The 19,035-nt window shown below is 25.3% G+C and overlaps 1 protein-coding gene across 2 annotated transcripts; it reads left to right on the forward strand.

Moving 5' to 3' along the window:
* The first annotated feature begins 4,093 nt into the window (after positions 1–4,093).
* LOC114127961 (peptide transporter family 1-like) lies at positions 4,094–13,427 on the forward strand. 2 transcript variants are annotated; one of them, XM_027992343.2, is made up of 15 exons: positions 4,097–4,341; positions 6,334–6,406; positions 6,503–6,644; positions 6,734–6,826; positions 7,323–7,597; positions 7,845–7,927; positions 8,056–8,223; positions 9,440–9,691; positions 9,754–10,002; positions 11,066–11,172; positions 11,252–11,380; positions 11,477–11,579; positions 11,666–11,794; positions 12,118–12,222; positions 12,309–13,427. In XM_027992343.2, the coding sequence occupies exons 1-15, from the start codon at positions 4,309–4,311 to the stop codon at positions 12,459–12,461; spliced, it is 2,094 nt and encodes a 697-aa protein (XP_027848144.2). In that variant the 5' UTR covers positions 4,097–4,308; the 3' UTR covers positions 12,462–13,427. The 2 variants fall into 2 exon arrangements, 1 of the variants encoding a protein (XP_027848144.2); XR_007603187.1 differs by lacking the exon at positions 12,309–13,427 and having other exon boundaries at positions 4,094–4,341; positions 11,654–11,794; positions 12,118–12,137.
* The last annotated feature ends 5,608 nt before the right edge of the window (positions 13,428–19,035 follow it).

The following is a 19,035-nucleotide window of genomic DNA, read 5'->3' on the forward strand; positions in this document are numbered from 1 at the left end:
TATTGTAATGAAGGGGCTACATGTTACAATTATTTTAACGTAAATAAAATAGTAAAATTTATAAAAATACATTTAATATTTTTTTCAAATTAGTTTTAGGATATTAACTTATTTCTTGTTCCGTTTAAACACTATAACACAATCAGATTAAACGTAGTTAGCATTAGTGACAGTCTAGTTAAAAAAAAAATATGAAAACCAAAAGTAATACGTGCTTATTTAAAAACTATCAGTTCAATACAATCTTAAGAATAAAACTGCAAACAATTTTATTTTCGTCAGCGAGAATCGAACCACGAAATATACCTGTTGATAAAAATCAATAAAATCGACACAAAAGAAGATTAAAGTTAAGATTAGGGAAGTAAGTGTTAAATCATTTTTTGCCGTTACACTAATGATTTATAAATAGTTTAATTTCAACTTATACAAAAAAAAATCTATAATATAGATATAATGTGTTCTAGAGCAAAATATTGGCTTCGTCAACTATAGACTATAATATCAGCCACATTTGTCATTTAATTCACTTACTTTTTAACGAAATGGTGATAAAATCGTAAAAAGATACAATACTTGACTTAACTTATAATATAGCAAGTACTAAGTTATTTAATTAATGCTTTATGCTTTACAATTACATTTCAAAAGAATTTGTGAGAATTCAAAATGACTTAACTATATTCTCATACTGTGTCAACTACCACAATATTTGCGTATAATCTCAACTGATGTAATACTCACTGTGACCACTGCAGAATTTTCATTTATCAAGGTATATTTTTATTTCATTATTTCAATAAATTTTTGGCTATATCATGTATATTTCTGATAAATTTCTAATTATAAATATACATATCAATGTGCCTAATCATTTTTAGATTCTGATTGGAGCGATAAATGTGTTTTTTTTGTGCATGTCTATGAGTAGACAATACATTTTGAATTCAATTCTTCAGTTTTAAAAAATGTGAGTGGTTTTAAACCTAATTTAAAAATGTCCAGTACCTACTTATACTTATAACTGAGAAAAATAAACAAAAAATTAAGGAAAAATTAGAATTTTACACAAATCGATCGTGTTTCCTTTGTATTATTTTACAATTAAATCCTATTTAATTTAATACACTTATACAGTTTGTATTGAATTAGATCTCTACCACGTAGTTCCATAGTACAAGCTGATATTCTTTTGAATTCCTTTTTCTGTATTTTATATTCTAAATTATTCTATTGAATTTTATCTTCTAATAATAATAATATTGATTTACCAACTTTAATAAAACCTTCTTCGTAAACTACACTGATGTCAGTTCAGTACATTCGTTTTAGAATAAAGAACCAATAATCACCTATAAACACATTTGAATAATCTAACCGACTGATAAACGAAATTGCGTTTTCAACTTCAAAGTTAACAAAATCAAATCTGTTCACATAACATTTTCATTACAAGATGAAAATCATTCAAATGCAATAATGTAAAAATGCTCAATCCAAATAAAATCTACCTAAACATCTATGAACAACTACTATCGATTATATGTCTTGCATGTTCTACACATTGCTGCTGAATTTATAACTAACTACAAATATTTATATTTAATATGTACAATTAATCTTCAATAGATAACAATGCATTTTTGATTCATTACAGTATTACACTAGTATATAATTTATAATTACTCACAATGACTCATTTTCTTTTTATGACTTATTTTAATCATTGTAAAATCAATACATTCATCACTCCGTTCAGAATCTAAAAATAATCTACAAATTAAAAAATATTTTTAATTTTACATTAATTAATTATTTTTAAATCGACTGATAAAAGCAGTTGTATTTATATACAATTAAACTAATATTTGAGTTAATTAGGAAATTAACTTACTAGTTTAGTTAAAAATTAAAAAAAAATTACTTTTTAACTTAACTTAAGCTTATTAACAAGTTAACGCATGGGCTGGAAAGTAATATTTCCATAGCGATTTTCTGCACAAACGAATATATTCTACGGACAGGATTTTATTAAATATGACGTATATTGCAGACGGTGTAAATTATTATTTCCCTAGTTGCGGGTTTTTGTATAGAATCACGATGCAGATCGACGTCGAGGTGGATAACAGTCGATAGTTTTTTATGGTATTATAAATATTGTGTTTTAATTATTTTAGTAATCAATCGATAATCTTTTCGTTAAAATAATTCATGAATAATATATTCCATAAATCCAAAATTACATAATATATTTTATATTTTTGTAAAACTAATTTTAAGGACTAATATTGTATGATGCGAAACATATGATTTAAGTTAAACTGTACTTTACATAAATAAATACGCTATTGTTTAATAGTTGTATCATTCATCACTCCACTGAAATTAGGTTAGGTTAAAATATTGAAATTAAATATCTCCAATAGGTGTTTAAATTTTAAAATTAAATTTTTTTTGAACAAAATATTCGTTAAATTCTCGAAAACTTGAAATCATTTTGTAGTTAATTATTAAAGTTCAAATTTTTAAGTTAAGATTTGAAAATTCAATACAAGCTTGCTAATAAGTAGTTCATATTAAAACCAAAATATTACAAAAAAAATATTACTACAATTTTTTTTTTTTTTTTTGAACATTTTTGATAACCATTTTGACAAAAATATATATTGAAATAAAAGAATAACGACGTTAGTAATTTTGTTATAATTCAAACAAATTAATCTTTAGTACTATTAACACCTGCTTTTATGTATATTTTAAATTTTACTATACTATACATTTACTATTCATTTTCAAAATATGAAAATTAATTTTAAGCTATTATATTTAGACCATGGACCTATTTCACGCTATTTTACAGTAAAGTAATATTAATAAAATGTATAATAATAATAATATAGCAGGTATAGTAGGTATACTGTATACCTTTAAGATATAAACTATTAAATTTACAGTATCTATAATATAATAAATGCAATGTTTTCGACAAAAATTAAATCAACATACTACATTTAATACTATTAGTAAAATTAATTACGTTAAAAGCAATATCAATAAAAAATAATTTCATGAAATATACGCTCCATAGACCGTCTTCGCTCAAAATCATGTTTCGTTTACAAATTTACAATAAAAATAAAATAAAATTTACTATGATATTTATTTTTTACAACTAGATATATATAGCAATGTAATGTATAGGTAATAAAATAGGTATTTTATTACGTAGCTCAATGTATAGCTTAACAATGCAATCCTCGTATCTAATATATCAGTCCATGTATTCATTCGGTTCGCTATTCAATATATTATCGTGACTTGGACTATTGTAGACAAAAAAATGTTAAATGATCCTAAAAATTCCATGTTTGATACTTTACACTTGAATGGACATGTACATTATGTACAAGCTAAGTTACCTTTGTCGTTGTGACAAATTATATGATATTATACTGAAATATGAGGCAAGAGGATTACCTACTAGATCGTTGGAGTATATTCATTTTTCTCTGTAAAATATACTGTTATTAAATTTATAAAATTTTTATAGTTTTGATTTCCCAAAACTACGTACTTTGAATAATAAATAAATAATTATTACAAAATATATTGTATAATACATCCTTTGGATAAATTGTATGACCTTCATTCAACTGTATCGAACACTGTTTTTGTGTATTGTATATATATTATGTTTATATATTTATATTTTAATCTTTATTGTAGTTTATTAAGTTAAACTTTAAGTGGTTAGTAAATTAATGAATCAAATCTACAATTTATGTGCCAAGAAAGTAAAAAAAAAAAAACATTTGTGATGTTTTTTTTAATCGTAATAATACATTATCATGCGTATACAAAGTGTTAAATAGCAGATAATTTCAAATATCACGGCTTAATAAATTAACTATAATTGGATACAACACATATATTTATTGTATACTAAATACTAAAAATCATAAACACTTGATTCGAATTATAAAATATATGAAACCTAATATTAGGTTTATAATGAGACCACAATAAATAAATGCATGATTGTTGAGTGTGATGAATATTTTGACTTGATAATTTGTCATAAAACTTTTCCACTCGAAACGACTGTAAAACAAACGCTTTGATTGTTATACACTACAATCCATTTATGTGAATATGTGATTGTTAAAAATTACATATTTTTCGAGGACGCAGACCTACTGTTTTTTCACACATTCATTCAGTCTAAAACACCTCAACTTTTCGGTCCAGTGGTTATAATTTTGATAGTTACCTAAAAACAAATAATATTTTGTTTTTCAGTCCAACATGGATTTGATATCTGATCAAAACGAAAAATTGGTGAGTTTTATTTTAGTTCTTAAACATGTTCATGAAAACCGCATTAAATATTTTGTTATTGTTATAGATCTATTATAAAAACTGTTTTTGTGTCGATCAATTTACTACTTACTAAATAATATTGCATAATATGTTTATTTCGTTCAATTTTTTTATATCTATAAATAGTTCTATATCTTACCTACCTTTATTTTCTATTTATTTATAACCAACATTTTGATGCTAACTTAACATATTTATCATTAGTTTTTATTTAGGAGGTATCCTTTGAAAATGTATAAACTATATTTTACATTAAGTGTAAGTACAATGCGAAATATCATAATGTCTATGCTATTCTATAGTTATTTTTCAAGAACTACGTTGTCCGCTGTTTCAACACAAATTTTGTATTAAAACTCAAAACATTTGAACAAATAAATTTAAGACTAGTGTGCACACAAATACCTACAGTTACCATATTCCCATATTATAAAAATATTGTTTAGCTATAGTGCAAAGATAATATAATTCGTATTATTTTCAACCACATAACATAGACATTATAACAGTATATATTTCACAAATTTATTGTATGAAATACTAGAAAATTTATATTTATTAGTTTTGTAATTTTATTCTTAAATTTAATTTACAATGTATCGATGAAGTGCCGTTGCTAAATGATCGCTTCTATCAAGCGCAGATTCTCGGTAAAGCACAGTTACTAAATACTGTTAGATATCATTTCGACTTATTGTACTAAAAATGTGAAGATTTTTGAATTTTCTAATAAAAACTGAAAAATTAAAATGTTGTAATAATTTTTCCTATCACACATTATTTGTGATATTTAAAATGAACGCCAACTGTTTTCTATAAACTTTTTTATTTGTCTTGATAATCCACCGGTGATTTTCTCTTTCTCGAGATACTATCATCGTATCATATCTACACACTATACATATTATTACGTTAATATCCTTCAGTTTCCTCATGATAGAAATTTTGCTTTTAAAATAAGTGATAATTCTATACTTTACACATATTGTATACATGAACAATACACGTCGCATAAACATCTAGCTATACGTATACACGTTTCTTAAATGAGCACAAGAAGAAACTAATTTGGTAACAAAGTTGCTAATTAGTTTTGTTATGAAACTGAACATAAAAACATTTTATACGTCTTGTTCTTAATTTTATCACGCAAAGTAGGATAATGTACATTTATTGTTGAATCTTGCAGAAATGAAATCGTATTATTTTATAATCTGTGCAATATAATATATATTGTATTTGTATGCATAAAACTTATTTTTAATCCATTCAAAATTCACAAGAATAATTTTAATTTTTAACGAGTTAATAATGAGAGATAAGAGTGAAACGTTATAGGAGACTAAAATCAAACAATTAATTAATATACAAATTAAAAATTACTCATACCTACTTTTAATTATTTATTTAACTAGTTACATATTATTCGTTATAATTTTTAAAGAACACAGAGAATACCTACATCTCAACTTATTTAATTGGTAAATTTGTTGTGTAGTAATTAATTAAAATTCTTTAAAGTTTTCTGAACAAAAATGCATAAATTGATTATGTACATTGCCTTATTGATACTATGACAATTTTATTTAATTAATTCATAATATTTAAAATATTTAAGTGCTTGGAATGTCAACAATAGAAAGCATAGTAAAATAATAATGCTTTCCCAAATAAAGTGAAATATCTAAACCAAATATAAATAAAATATATATAACATATTTATTTATCTTTTGAAATAAATAAGAATAATGGAAATATGGAATACACTTTAAAAATGTTCACAATCGATAATTACTTAGTTTACCTATTTTACCTAATTTGCTATAGGATAAAAATAAGTCTTATCCATCACTCAACTATAAAAAAATGAATATGCAAAAAGCTTCTTTTATAATAAACACCAGTTTCATTTAATTTTTTTTTTAAATAAACCATTATTTTTCTTTTCAGAAATACCCCAAGTCTATATGGTTTATCGTACTCAACGAGTTATGTGAACGATTTACCTATTACGGAATGAGAAGTGAGTCATTTAAGTGACGTGTTGATGATTTATCTCCAGTTATATAAGTTTACAGTTTATGACCGATTTTCTATTATAATAAAAATGTATTTACAGCCGTTTTGGTTTTGTACCTGACAACAGTATTGAAGTTTAACGGTGAAGATTCAACAATAATATATCATAGTTTTGTATTTCTTGCGTACTTTATGCCATTGCCTGGTGCGATCCTAGCTGACTCTTATTGGGGAAAATTCAAGTATGCTGTATATAGCTTATATGATTTTAAATTAAATCGCCATTAATATTATTGTCTTATAATTTTTTTTACATGGTATTTTTATTTAGAACAATTACGTGTTTGTCAGCGGTATATGCACTGGGGAATATAGTGCTCACCGGTTCGTCGATGGCAGATATGTTTAGCATCGATATTCAAAGGTTAATAAAAGACGATTTTACTAGAGTTAATTAAGCATTATATATTCTTGTGTTACGTAAATTGTATTTATTCATTGGTCGTTCCAGTAAATTGGAACCTTAGGAGAATAACAAAAACAAAATTATGAAATTATACACTAGCCCTAACCTAAACTAATCAAGTGAAAATACCATAATTATGTGAAACAAAACAAAAAATAAGTTTGAAGATTGCTCAGCGTACGCACGCACGTGGCATATCTATCGTTGATCGTTTGTGATAAAATCAGAACGACTCGAGGCACCTTTCGATTAGTAATTAACTTTCGAGTTGATCTCATAAGCATTAAGCAGTACCGTTTTTCCTAAAACATGTAATATAATATATCCTTCTCTCAAAAAGTGTTATACTGCAATACTGCAAAAAGATTACACAGTAACCTCGTGTCTGAACACTCTGAACAAACAATACATTGTATCGAATGTTTTAAAATACTTATTGATTTTTTTTTTTTAGAATCTTCGCTTTACTTGGGCTATTTTTCATATCCACGGGAACAGGTGGCATAAAACCGTGCGTTTTTACGTTTGGTGGCGATCAATTCCGGTTACCTCAACAAGAAAAACAATTACTGCACTACGCTACCAAGTTTACAATTGCAATAAACGTTGGAGCGTTGATGTCGACGTTTCTGACACCCGAATTGAGACAGAGCGTACATTGTTTTGGTAAAGACACGTGTTTTCCGTTGGCTTTTGGTGTGCCGGCCGTACTAATGTTGACTGCTATAGGTATAATATTATTTTACTATCATATATTAATCAATAGAGCAAAAGACTGCACGACGACGTCACCCTTGCTCGTAATTATTTAAATATTCATAAATAATAAAACAGGGATATCTCTTTACCGACTTACTCAATTATCCCTCCTAACCAACCTACGATAATTGTTACAGCGCTCATAATCCTCTCGATTTATGTATCCTTTCACGACCCTCAAACACTATATATTAAATATATGTTTTACATATTACAGCGATTTTCTTATCTGGAAAAAACATGTATGTGAAGAAAAAACCGGAACAAAACGTTATCGCCAGAACATTCGGTTGCATTTTCGTGAGTTAATTTTATATTTTCGTAATATTAAACGTTCGTATAAAAACGAGCGGAAATCACTAGAATAGTTGATGAATAGTGATACTCGATGCTTATGTTGGTTCTTGATTTTCATTTTTATTTTCAAGTACGCGCTGCGCACGAAAATAACGTCAAGAGTCCCGTGCCAAAACCACTGGTTAGAAAATGCAAAGGGAGTATACACCGAAACAGAAATATCGGATACGAAGACAGCCCTAGAAGTAATCAGAGTGTTTGTGGCATTTCCGGTATTTTGGTCGCTATACGAACAACAGGTAATTATATATGTATATTAATTTTGTAATAACGTAAACATTAATGAACTATGGCTTCGTAATCAAAGAATAGTTTTAAGCTAAAGTTGTTAATAATTTAGTTGATGTCAACTGCAGTAGTAATCTATCATAGACTTTGATATCTACTGCAGTTACCATGGTTTCCATTTCCAAGTGAATAGAAATACGAAATTAATACAAATAAATAGTTAATAATTATTTCATTATAATTTTAAGTTGTAATGCCCAATATCATACCAAAATAGATAGCTGCCTAAAGCGTCATAAGTTTACGAGCAGCAAACTTCAAATGAACCAAATACATTTAATTATTTAATTATTTAATATATACCAAAATACAAAAATAAAATAATGCTGAATAAAAATAAAATTATAATAACACTTTTATCATTTATCATGGCGGTCGACCACAGCACTTGTACTTTTCGAATAATATTGAAAATTGATATCATAATTATAATATAATTTTATATGATAATCATAGTGTACTAACGATTAAGATAAATTAATTTTTTATTGTTGATATATTTTAAAACATTCACTGACTCACTCACGTTTATTCCCAAATTTTGAACCACCCGTATTATGTTTATATGTACTTATTATTTAAAATGTTTAACATAATTATTTCTCAAACTTTTTTGGCAGTATAAAAGCCTGATTATTTATAGAAGTGTAAATTATATTTGTCTAGGTAGGTAAGCAAAATCCTAGGACTAGCTCTGCTTCTGACTAACAACTTATTGACTTATAGTCAATGTAAATATTTGTTTCGTCAATGGTGGGTGTTCGTTCTTTGCATCAGCGAACAAGCCATTATTCGGTATAAAAAGTATTGTCATAAGATTTAAAATTTTTTTTTCACATAAGGTATATACCAATATGTACCAATAACCGTATCACTAATTTGCCTATATAATATGACGTTGGTTACCTCCGTAGATTTATTTATCTGCTACTTTTAATATTATTCTTATACTTTTTTATTAAATTATAATATTAAATTTTTAATTTTAATTTAAGTTAAATTTGTAAATACATTATATAGTATAACTGTGTTTAACATTATTGGGCCATCTGCCTATACTTAAATATTTAAATGATAAATAGCGTAGCTAAGACGATATCAGGTATGCAAGTCATTCCAGCGTGGATTTTTATATTATTCCATTAAGCCACACCCTTCCTATTGCAGGGTTCACGATGGACGTTACAAGCTACGCTGATGAATGGTCGCGTGGACTTCTTAGACTGGACAATCAAACCTGATCAAATGCAGACACTAGTGCCGTTGTTCGGACTAACGTTTCTCGTTCTCTTCGACGTCGCCTTTTATCCATTGCTGGCTATGGTTGGCATTCGGAAACCGCTACAAAAGCTTACGTTTGGTGGTGTGATGGCCGTAGTAGCATTTATATTTGCAGCCCTACTTCAGTTTAAAATTTTTGTAAGACGTTAACTAAGGCATTTATTTATTTTTTTAACTTACCTCTTGTCTGGATTTTAAAGGGAAATACTACCGAGATACCACCTGGACAAGGGCGTCTAAACATTTACAACGGATTTGATTGCAAAGTGTACATAAGGTCGAGGACGTTAGATTTACAAGATCATATAAATTCACTCGAAATGATCAATATTACTCATGCAGTCGTATCTCGAAACGACCTATTCATCACATTTGAATTTGAACCTGAGTGTCCATTTGTACCAGATAAATATGAGTTCGATGCTACCGTCACGGTAATCGAAGGAAAGGTAAATATTTTGATTTTATAAATTATACATTCTCACTAACAAAACCTAAATACTAAACATAATATTTATTTATGAATAATAAAATAATGAATAGACTCGATTAGCCTTATCGGGTAATATTTTTTATTAATAAAAATATAGGTACCCGATACAAAAATAAACCTCATAAGAGCATAGATAATTTTACTTCACATTTCAACATTAAAAACTGTGACCTCAATTATGTTGTATATACATACACATCGATGACACTTAAAAAAGATTAATTTTTTTTTAATTTGTGTATATAGCTGAAGATAGATTATAAAAACAATTCATTTAAATTAGATTGTTTCAATGCATTTTTTATTTATTCTTTTTAATAATAAAAATAAAAAATAAATGAACAAATTTAAGATATTTTAAAGTTAAATTCTTTTATTTTAAAGTTTAAAGTACACGTCATAATATTTTAAAATAGCTTTTAAATATTGTAGGTAATAGTTAATAGTGTGTAAATTAATTAATTAAAATAACTATGAAAAACAAATTCACCAATATAATATACAAAAAAAAAAGGTGTAAAACTCGATAAATATATTGTTCAGTCTTAACACTAACTTAAGGTTAAATAAAAAGTATCAATTAATTAAACGAAAAAAAAACTCAATAGATTTATTATTCAATCAAAATAGACACTCAATAAATAAATAATAACAAATAATAATTTCCATTTTTTTATACGTGTTCTATTAACTATTTATTACACTTGTTTATTTTAGCATATTGAATATGATACTTTAATATATTTAAATATTTTACAACCATATTATTGTATAAAATAGAATAAAAGCACAACACCACAACATGATAAATAATTATAGTCATTAAAATAATTACAATAATAACTAACAATGAAATGCTTTGTTTACGATAAAAACATCAACTTGGAAAAATATAATGTACAATATTATTAATTCTATATTATTATTATGAGAATGTGTTTTATGTTTTTTTTTTTTAAATTTGTAAATAACCATAAAAACTTATTTGATCATAATATATTTTTTTTAATTAATCCCAGGAAAATTCTTATTACTTGGCTCATTCAAATATTAACACAATCGCATTAAACCAAGTTGGAATTCCTGAAAATTTAGTCAAAGATAAATTTGGAAACCCTAACTTAAGGTAGTAGTATATCAATAAATATCGCCAGTTTTACTATACCAAACTATCTAAATTAAAATATGGAAACAATTTAATTTAGAATTTTGATCGACTACACATTTAATTTTGATGATAATATCACATTGACCAGTGTAGATCAAAACTCGTTTACCTCGTACCCTATATCTTTGTTTCGAGGGATGAATTTTAATGCCGCTAAGGTAGGAAAGTAAGTATCCAATATTTTTATATCATAATAACAGTAACGAATTAAAAATAATTTTATCTCAACATGACGTATAATAAATTATGGTATTTACTACAGATATAATTTAGTACACAACGGAAAACCGTTGTCCATTCCACCTATGGACATAATACCAGCGACGTTTTATACACTTACTATACAACGAAATGGCGATAAAATGGTAAAATTTTATATTGTCTACCTGAATATTGTAATTAATACCTTGTGAACTACAAGCAAATTTTATGTGAAAAGGCATTTATATAGGATGTACGATTATTTGCCGAGCATGAAGGGAACCATATTCATATTCTATGGCAACTACCACAATATTTGTGTATGATTACAGCTGACGTCATATTCGTGGTTACAACCTTAGAATTTTCATTCACAGAGGTATGGTTTGTTTTATTTAATGATGCAATTTATTTTTGATATATAATTTTATGAGAATTTTCGAGTTTATTTATCTTATCACATACCTACGTTTTTTTTATTATTATTATTCATAAATAATATTTTTTTTCGTAACGTTTTTAATTTATCAAATTCGATAACTTTCAAAAGAATTTATTATATAATATCGTCTACTGTCTAGATAGACATTGGCTTGTTTGAATAATTAGAACCATGTCAATATTTTAAACTACATAACAAAAATATGAATATGGATTTTTGTACTTATACTGTATAATAATGTTATTTTTAATTCTATATAGGCGCCGATAAACATTAAGTCTTTTATATCTGCTATTAGTTTATTGACAACGGCATTGGGAAATTTGGTGGTCATAATCATATCAACCATATCAATTAAAAATCAGGTGTCTACTGTATTGTTTAAGAAATGTATACATTTGTTATCAACTTTACAATCGTTTTTATTTTTTTTTTTTTGTTAATGATTTAGGCACACGAATATCTACTATACTCTGGTCTCATGCTTGCTGACACATTGTTATTAGCCTATTTTAGTGTGGTTTATCGGAGTAAAAATATCATCATGGATGACGCAGCAACTAATAACGAAAACAAAAAGGAAGAAATTACTGTTTTCGACTGATTACGGTTATACACAAAAATAAGATTTAACTCTAAGATTTATATTCTATATATAACCGCACCGCTTTCAGACTCACAATAATATTAATTTCGCGCATTGAAACTTTCTATACAACAAATTGAATAAATTATTTAATATTAAATGTCATACTGCATTAGTTATCACTTATCATTGATCAACGTATAGTAACAAAAAAATACTAATATTTTTTTTCTTTGCTATTTTGTTTTAAATCATTAAGTTATAACTATATAATTATAATTCAAATAAAATAAACAGTTTCAAATATTAAAACATAAAATACTGGTTAGATTTTGTACAAAAAAATCCTGTTATAATATTTAAAAATGTAGATAAAAAGTAATAACCAACGTAAGTTTTGATTTATTACACTCGTATAACCATAAAATATTTTTTCGTGAACTTTTTTAAAATATGTATTTTTTTTTTATGAGTAAATAATAAATGTTATCATTTCAATATAATTAGTAGGTATGCAAACCTTAATTTAGAATCTAAATATTTTTTTCTTAAAAGTATTTCCTACGAATAAAATATGATAATCAGCGTTTATATTATGAAAATTAGTATAATTCTCAACTATTTTGAAAAATGTTACCTATCAATATAAATTCAATATTTACTCACATTAATATTAAGTAAAATGTGACACGAAATCCTGACATGAATCCAGCTTTATTTTAAAGATTTTTAATTTACTAATTACTATAGAATTAACAAAAATGTATGGTAAAAACTTTACACAATACACTATAATATATATCTTCACAACACTTAATAGGTTAGTTTTACATTTTTAATACAATAAATTATGCTCTAATAAAACATTATAAATTACATAAAAGTACCTATAATTTATAACTTATTTATATATCTATTTTTTGATTGTAAAATACATAGGTATTCCAAAAATTATACTTTTTAAACTATCATTATCTTCTATAATTTGATTTTTTTAAATGATTTTCAACAACAGCCTATGTGTAGGATAATATAAAAAATAAAAACATTTATGACTCCAACTTTTGTTATTCATCATATCATATGATAAAGACATAATACACATAATACTTTTTGGTATATTTCTATACATACCAAAACTGAATCTTTGTAAATAATGAATTTTTATTTAATTATACAATCAACGTAAAATGAGAAAATTCATGCCATTTTAAAGATAATATTTTTAGTAATACGTTTACTGTTTAGATAGTTATTGATTTTAAATAAAATAAAATGTGTCACTCGTGTCACCCTATTTTAATTGAACGGCCGTGGTATATAGTCATATAGATAATATACACTATACTGTCGTAGTGACCGTAATACTTTTACTAAAACTTTATTTAGTATTATATACTAATGTAATCTAATTGTTTGTTGTTAATCGGTCGCTATGTTCTATATAACTAACTTGAATTAGAATTCAGTGTAACTGTTTAAGGAAACTACTTTCCTCCCACACGTATATTATTGTGTGTAGGTATAATATTATATATAGATTTAATCCATACAGAAGTGTAGATAAACGTAGGCAGATAATTATAATAATAATGCTGTGGTACCTACTATACTAATCGTGAAACTATATGCAAGTTGATATGTTCGTATCGCGTATAGTTTCAAAGTGGATTGGTACCTGCACTTTACCTAGGTAAGTATATAGTAAGTTTATAGTTTTGTACTGTTATTATTGTTGCCCATCGAGTCGAAGGACTTATTGGTTTAGTTTATGCGGCACTTCCTTTCACGGATAATAATCATTACAAAAATAACACATTTTATAGTAAAATTATGCACGTGCAGAAACATACTCAACACCAATATATCAACGATACCACCGCAAGACTACAACAGACATATCTTCGTAAAGTACTTTGAAATTTTTACTTTTTTTAATATTCTATAAAGTAAATTTATATTTTGTTGCCAAGTTTAATCCATTTCATTGCGGACAACTCTAATAACAGGACCTATTCAGTCAACATTAAAAGTTTATTATGTGGTACCTTTTTAAAAACTTGGTAAAATATTATAATACATTTGACTTTAATTTTTTTGGGGGGGAAACTTAAACAAGTTTTGAACACTTTCATTTGTAATAAAAAAAAATTATTCTAGAGTAAAAATAATTTTATTATTTTTTTTAATAAATATAAGCAATGGATTGTAACAGAGCCAATGTAAAGCACCAATGGGTTAATTTTTAGGAAAATTTATGATGGGGTTTCAGTGTTTCTCTAGGGGTTTATCGATTTTAATATAATTTTTACTGGCTATCGATTCCACTGAACATTTATATATTATGTTGATTGCGCCAGCAAACGATTCTGCCGCACATTTGTATATTTTGATTCCATTGGTTTATAAAACAATATAATACTTCAACAAATAGACATAACTTAAATACCTATATTATCTTTTTTTTATTTTTTAGTCTACAATGAGAAATCCAATATATATATATATATGTATAGTATGTTAAAAAAACAATAAATATACAAGATTAAATTAAATTACGAGTAAATTTTCATTATTTTCGAAATAGTGATTTGATTCCAGTTTAGTAGGTATAACTCACCGTATAAGTGAATCTGTAAATATTTTTATTTAAATAATTGGTAAAAATTGTTGTAATACAATTATCTTTTTAATTCATAATTTTTATTTTTAATTTTTTGTTACTTTATTTGTGTTTAATGTTTATTTTCTCTAATTATTATTATATAAGTACAAATTTGGTGTATTTTTTATTCAATACATATGGAAACAAAAATATATTAATATATTCTTTAATAAATTGTATATTTATATGTTAACACGAGAACGTATTGGAAAATTTAAGAATATACTCTTACGATCAATAATACTTATACTTTTATTAACAATAGTACCTACCAATGAATAATTCTAATAAAATTTTTTTTTCAATAAAACATATTATATTGTATAATATTTATTTGTTTGCTTATAAATATTAGCAGGCTGCGCCTTTTGAAAACAAATATGTAAATAAATTTTGGGTAGAAATAATAATTAGTAGACATAATAATAAATTAAAAAAAAGGGGGGACAAATAAGTACTGCTCTGCTGTATATTCGGTATCGATGAGTGGGTCACTGTAATGGATTTGTTAAATTTAAATTCTCTCGTAAATTACTGTATACGAAAAACGATTCTGATTGGAGACAGTCTATATCAGCCTACCTATATCAATAAGTATATTTCATGATGTCATTTTTTTTATATAGTTATTTTAGATTCTGAACGCAGTGAGGAATGTATTGATTTTACAATGATGTATTTTTTTATTTATATATATATATATATATATATATATACAAACACATTTTTTTGAAGAAGTTCAAATTTTAATAAATTGTAATTAATTTTTATAATTTTAACGATGTTAATTATTTTGCTTTAAATTAAATTAATTTTCATGAGTACTAGGTTTATTATATTATTATGAATTTTAATATACACAATGACATTTTTGATTTATTTTATAACATCATTTATTTTTATTAGGTATAAACCTATTTTTATCGTTGACGGTATTTCAAAAGATATATTATTAAATTTTGAGTTATATAAGTTGATATAATATGATATAAATATTATAAATCTAATATTTTTGAAAAAAAAATATACTATCATCTATTTTAATATTAAATGTAAAATAAATTACTTTAATAACTATATTAAAAAAACATAATATAATACTTGATGATGTAGGCTGACAGGTCGTTTTCGCTCAGAACTATTTTTCATATACAATGATATGTCATAGAATTCAAATTTCAACACACTCAGGGTTAGCTTATTGATTGGTACTCCTCATTTGTTTAATTTTTTTTTTTTTTTATGTTAAAATTACAACAAAAAAATAAAATTGAACTAGTTTTAAGTAAGAATTCATGGCCAAATTTGTTGTTTGTTTTTCCTGATTATTTAGAAAAACATTGGCAATTTGATTTTTGTAAAGTACTAACAAGATAAAAAACCCCGTGAACAATAAAAATTGAAGAATTTTATCGACTATACATCGTGTATTCATACACAATATGTATTTCACATATATCAATGTAAAATCAATACATTCATTGCTTCGCTAAAATACATTTTAGATTCTGAACGGAATGAGGAATGTATTGATTTTTCAATGATGGGTGTTTTTTTTTTTTGTCTGTGTACACCATAATTTCATTTCTTACTTTTAAAATTTCAATTATCTTAAATTGTCGTCACATAATGTGATATCACTCTTTCGCCTCTTCACTTACGGTATTTATTATTTTTAACTATCGATGATAGTTTTAATGTTATTCCTACTCAGTTTGGTAAACTATCGACTTAACCTAGACTTTGATTTTCATCGTCAGTTTACACAAAAATAAGCTACAAAGGAAAATAATAATTTTCTGAATACTTTAAAGTTAAACTAAAAGTTACTAAGTTATTGAATTGTTTTTACCAAGGATAATAATAGTCATATTTTTACATTCAACAAATATCTCGTGCATTCGTCAGTCGCCACAATAACAAACAAATTGTATTTAAATGCATAAAAAACTCCGGACCACGTCTTGTACATATGTTTAGACGCCGTCGATGTAATGAGACGTCTCAACTAAATAAGCTCTTTGAGGGTTAATTCCACCTCTCTAGTCTCTTCTCGTGCTATTTGGATTCACTGCTACTAAAGAGTGGATTCACTGCTACTATAAAGAGCTAGATTAGAAGAGCATCTTTCTCACATTTTGAAAACATGTTTGCACTTTTATTATCTAATTAACTTAAATACTAGTTTAATTGTGTATAAATATAACTTATTTTATCAGTTGATTTAAAAATGACTAATTAACTTTAAATTAAAAATATTTTTTAATTTGTAGGTTTTTTTTAGATTCTGAACGGAGTGGATGAATGTATTGATTTTACAATAATGTGTGTTTAAACACCATAACTTGACGAAATAATGCTTCATACTAAAACTTCAGGTGAGGTTTTCGATGGCAAAGAGAATATGTTTCGCTTATTTTAAGACTATTTATATTTATAGTTATTCAAAATATTTTTTTTTTTTTTTTTTATAAATGTCGATTAATTTTTTTTAAGTCAAAATACTTTAAATTTATTACGTATAGTTCTTCATGAGTTAGTCTTAAAATGATTAAAAAATTATAAGAATATAGATAGGTACAATATTTTTTTTTTTTTATTAACTTTTGAAATTCAAATATTGACAAAAATCGTGAAAATCATGTATATTTGCAAATAATTTTGTAGTTAAAAATTATAAGAATGTTGTATAAGTAGCTAAGATAACAAAAGTTAAATTACTCGAGTAATAAAAAAATTATGTCGTCAAAGATTTATTACCATATCCGAATTATACATAGAGCAGCGTAGACGGCAAATTCAAGTGGTGGTGTTTATATTCAGTCTCCACAAGCGTGATGTACGGTTTTTCACCTTTTTATTTAATCGACATTAAGTTATTTATTAATTAATTTAAAATATGCAATATGAAAAATAAATAACTAATAAGGACATACTCATGTCTCATTATGTATACTTGAGTGTTACTGAACTGTGTAAAACTGCGTACAACATCACAAGTTCAATGTCGTGTTATAATCGGCGATAGTTTCATACCTAAGAATTTATGATTAAAATTACTCATTATTATTTATTGTTGATATTATATAATTGTATGCCTAAATAGACGAAAAAGCATAAATAATTAGCATAATTTAGTAACATAATAAAAATGGAATTGTATAGACACCAGTAAAAATGATACAAATTCACAACATTATAACAGTATACGTCTTATCAACAAACGTTTCACAATTAGCTATTTTAATGAATGAGCAACATTATTTTTAGATAAGTGATTCAAGGTTTAATTCTTTACCTTATTTAGAAACCTTTGAGTTTAATTTCTTAACGTCATAATTCATAATATTGTAGGCGTGAAATAAGTTTTAAGAAAATCGATTATGCCCTTTGTATTATGTAGTATGTATTAATTAATAATACTTATAATTAATCAATCAGTCTATTAAATTTATAATAATTTATAGATATCAACTACTAAACGTAAAATTCAATTTTTAACTAGCTTGTAGCTTTTATTTTTAAATGTATAATTTATCTATAATACGCGATAAGTTTAACAACGTTCTAAATGCAGTTTCTGACAGTCGGTTTATAATTATTACCCGTGTTTTTCAAAATATGTGGTACAAAAATATAAAATGATCCATGTCTACCAATATTTTTCCTCTTAAATAATTTGTAATTAATTAAATTTTAAATGTTAAATAAAATATTATACTATAGGTATACAACTAGATACAGCATAACAAAAAAATACACGTGGATACCTATTAGTAAAAAAAAAAAAAAAAATAGATTTATTTTACTATAATACAAGCTAAAATTATTAAAACATACTTTATGTTTCACGAAATTTAATATTTAAATTCATAAATCATATTAGATTATTTCCTACTTTTATATTATATTACCGTACTTATGACT

Source organism: Aphis gossypii, chromosome 1 (genome assembly GCF_020184175.1).
Source record: "Aphis gossypii isolate Hap1 chromosome 1, ASM2018417v2, whole genome shotgun sequence".
Taxonomy (NCBI): domain Eukaryota; kingdom Metazoa; phylum Arthropoda; class Insecta; order Hemiptera; family Aphididae; genus Aphis; species Aphis gossypii.

Coding starts and splice junctions, on each gene's coding strand:
- LOC114127961 (XM_027992343.2), top strand. CDS start 4,309: ATGGATTTGATATCTGATCAAAACGAAAAATTG. Junction 11,381..11,476: donor AATGCCGCTAAGGTAGGAAA/GTAAGTATCCAA, acceptor TATTTACTACAG/ATATAATTTAGTACACAACG. Junction 12,223..12,308: donor CCATATCAATTAAAAATCAG/GTGTCTACTGTA, acceptor TTAATGATTTAG/GCACACGAATATCTACTATA.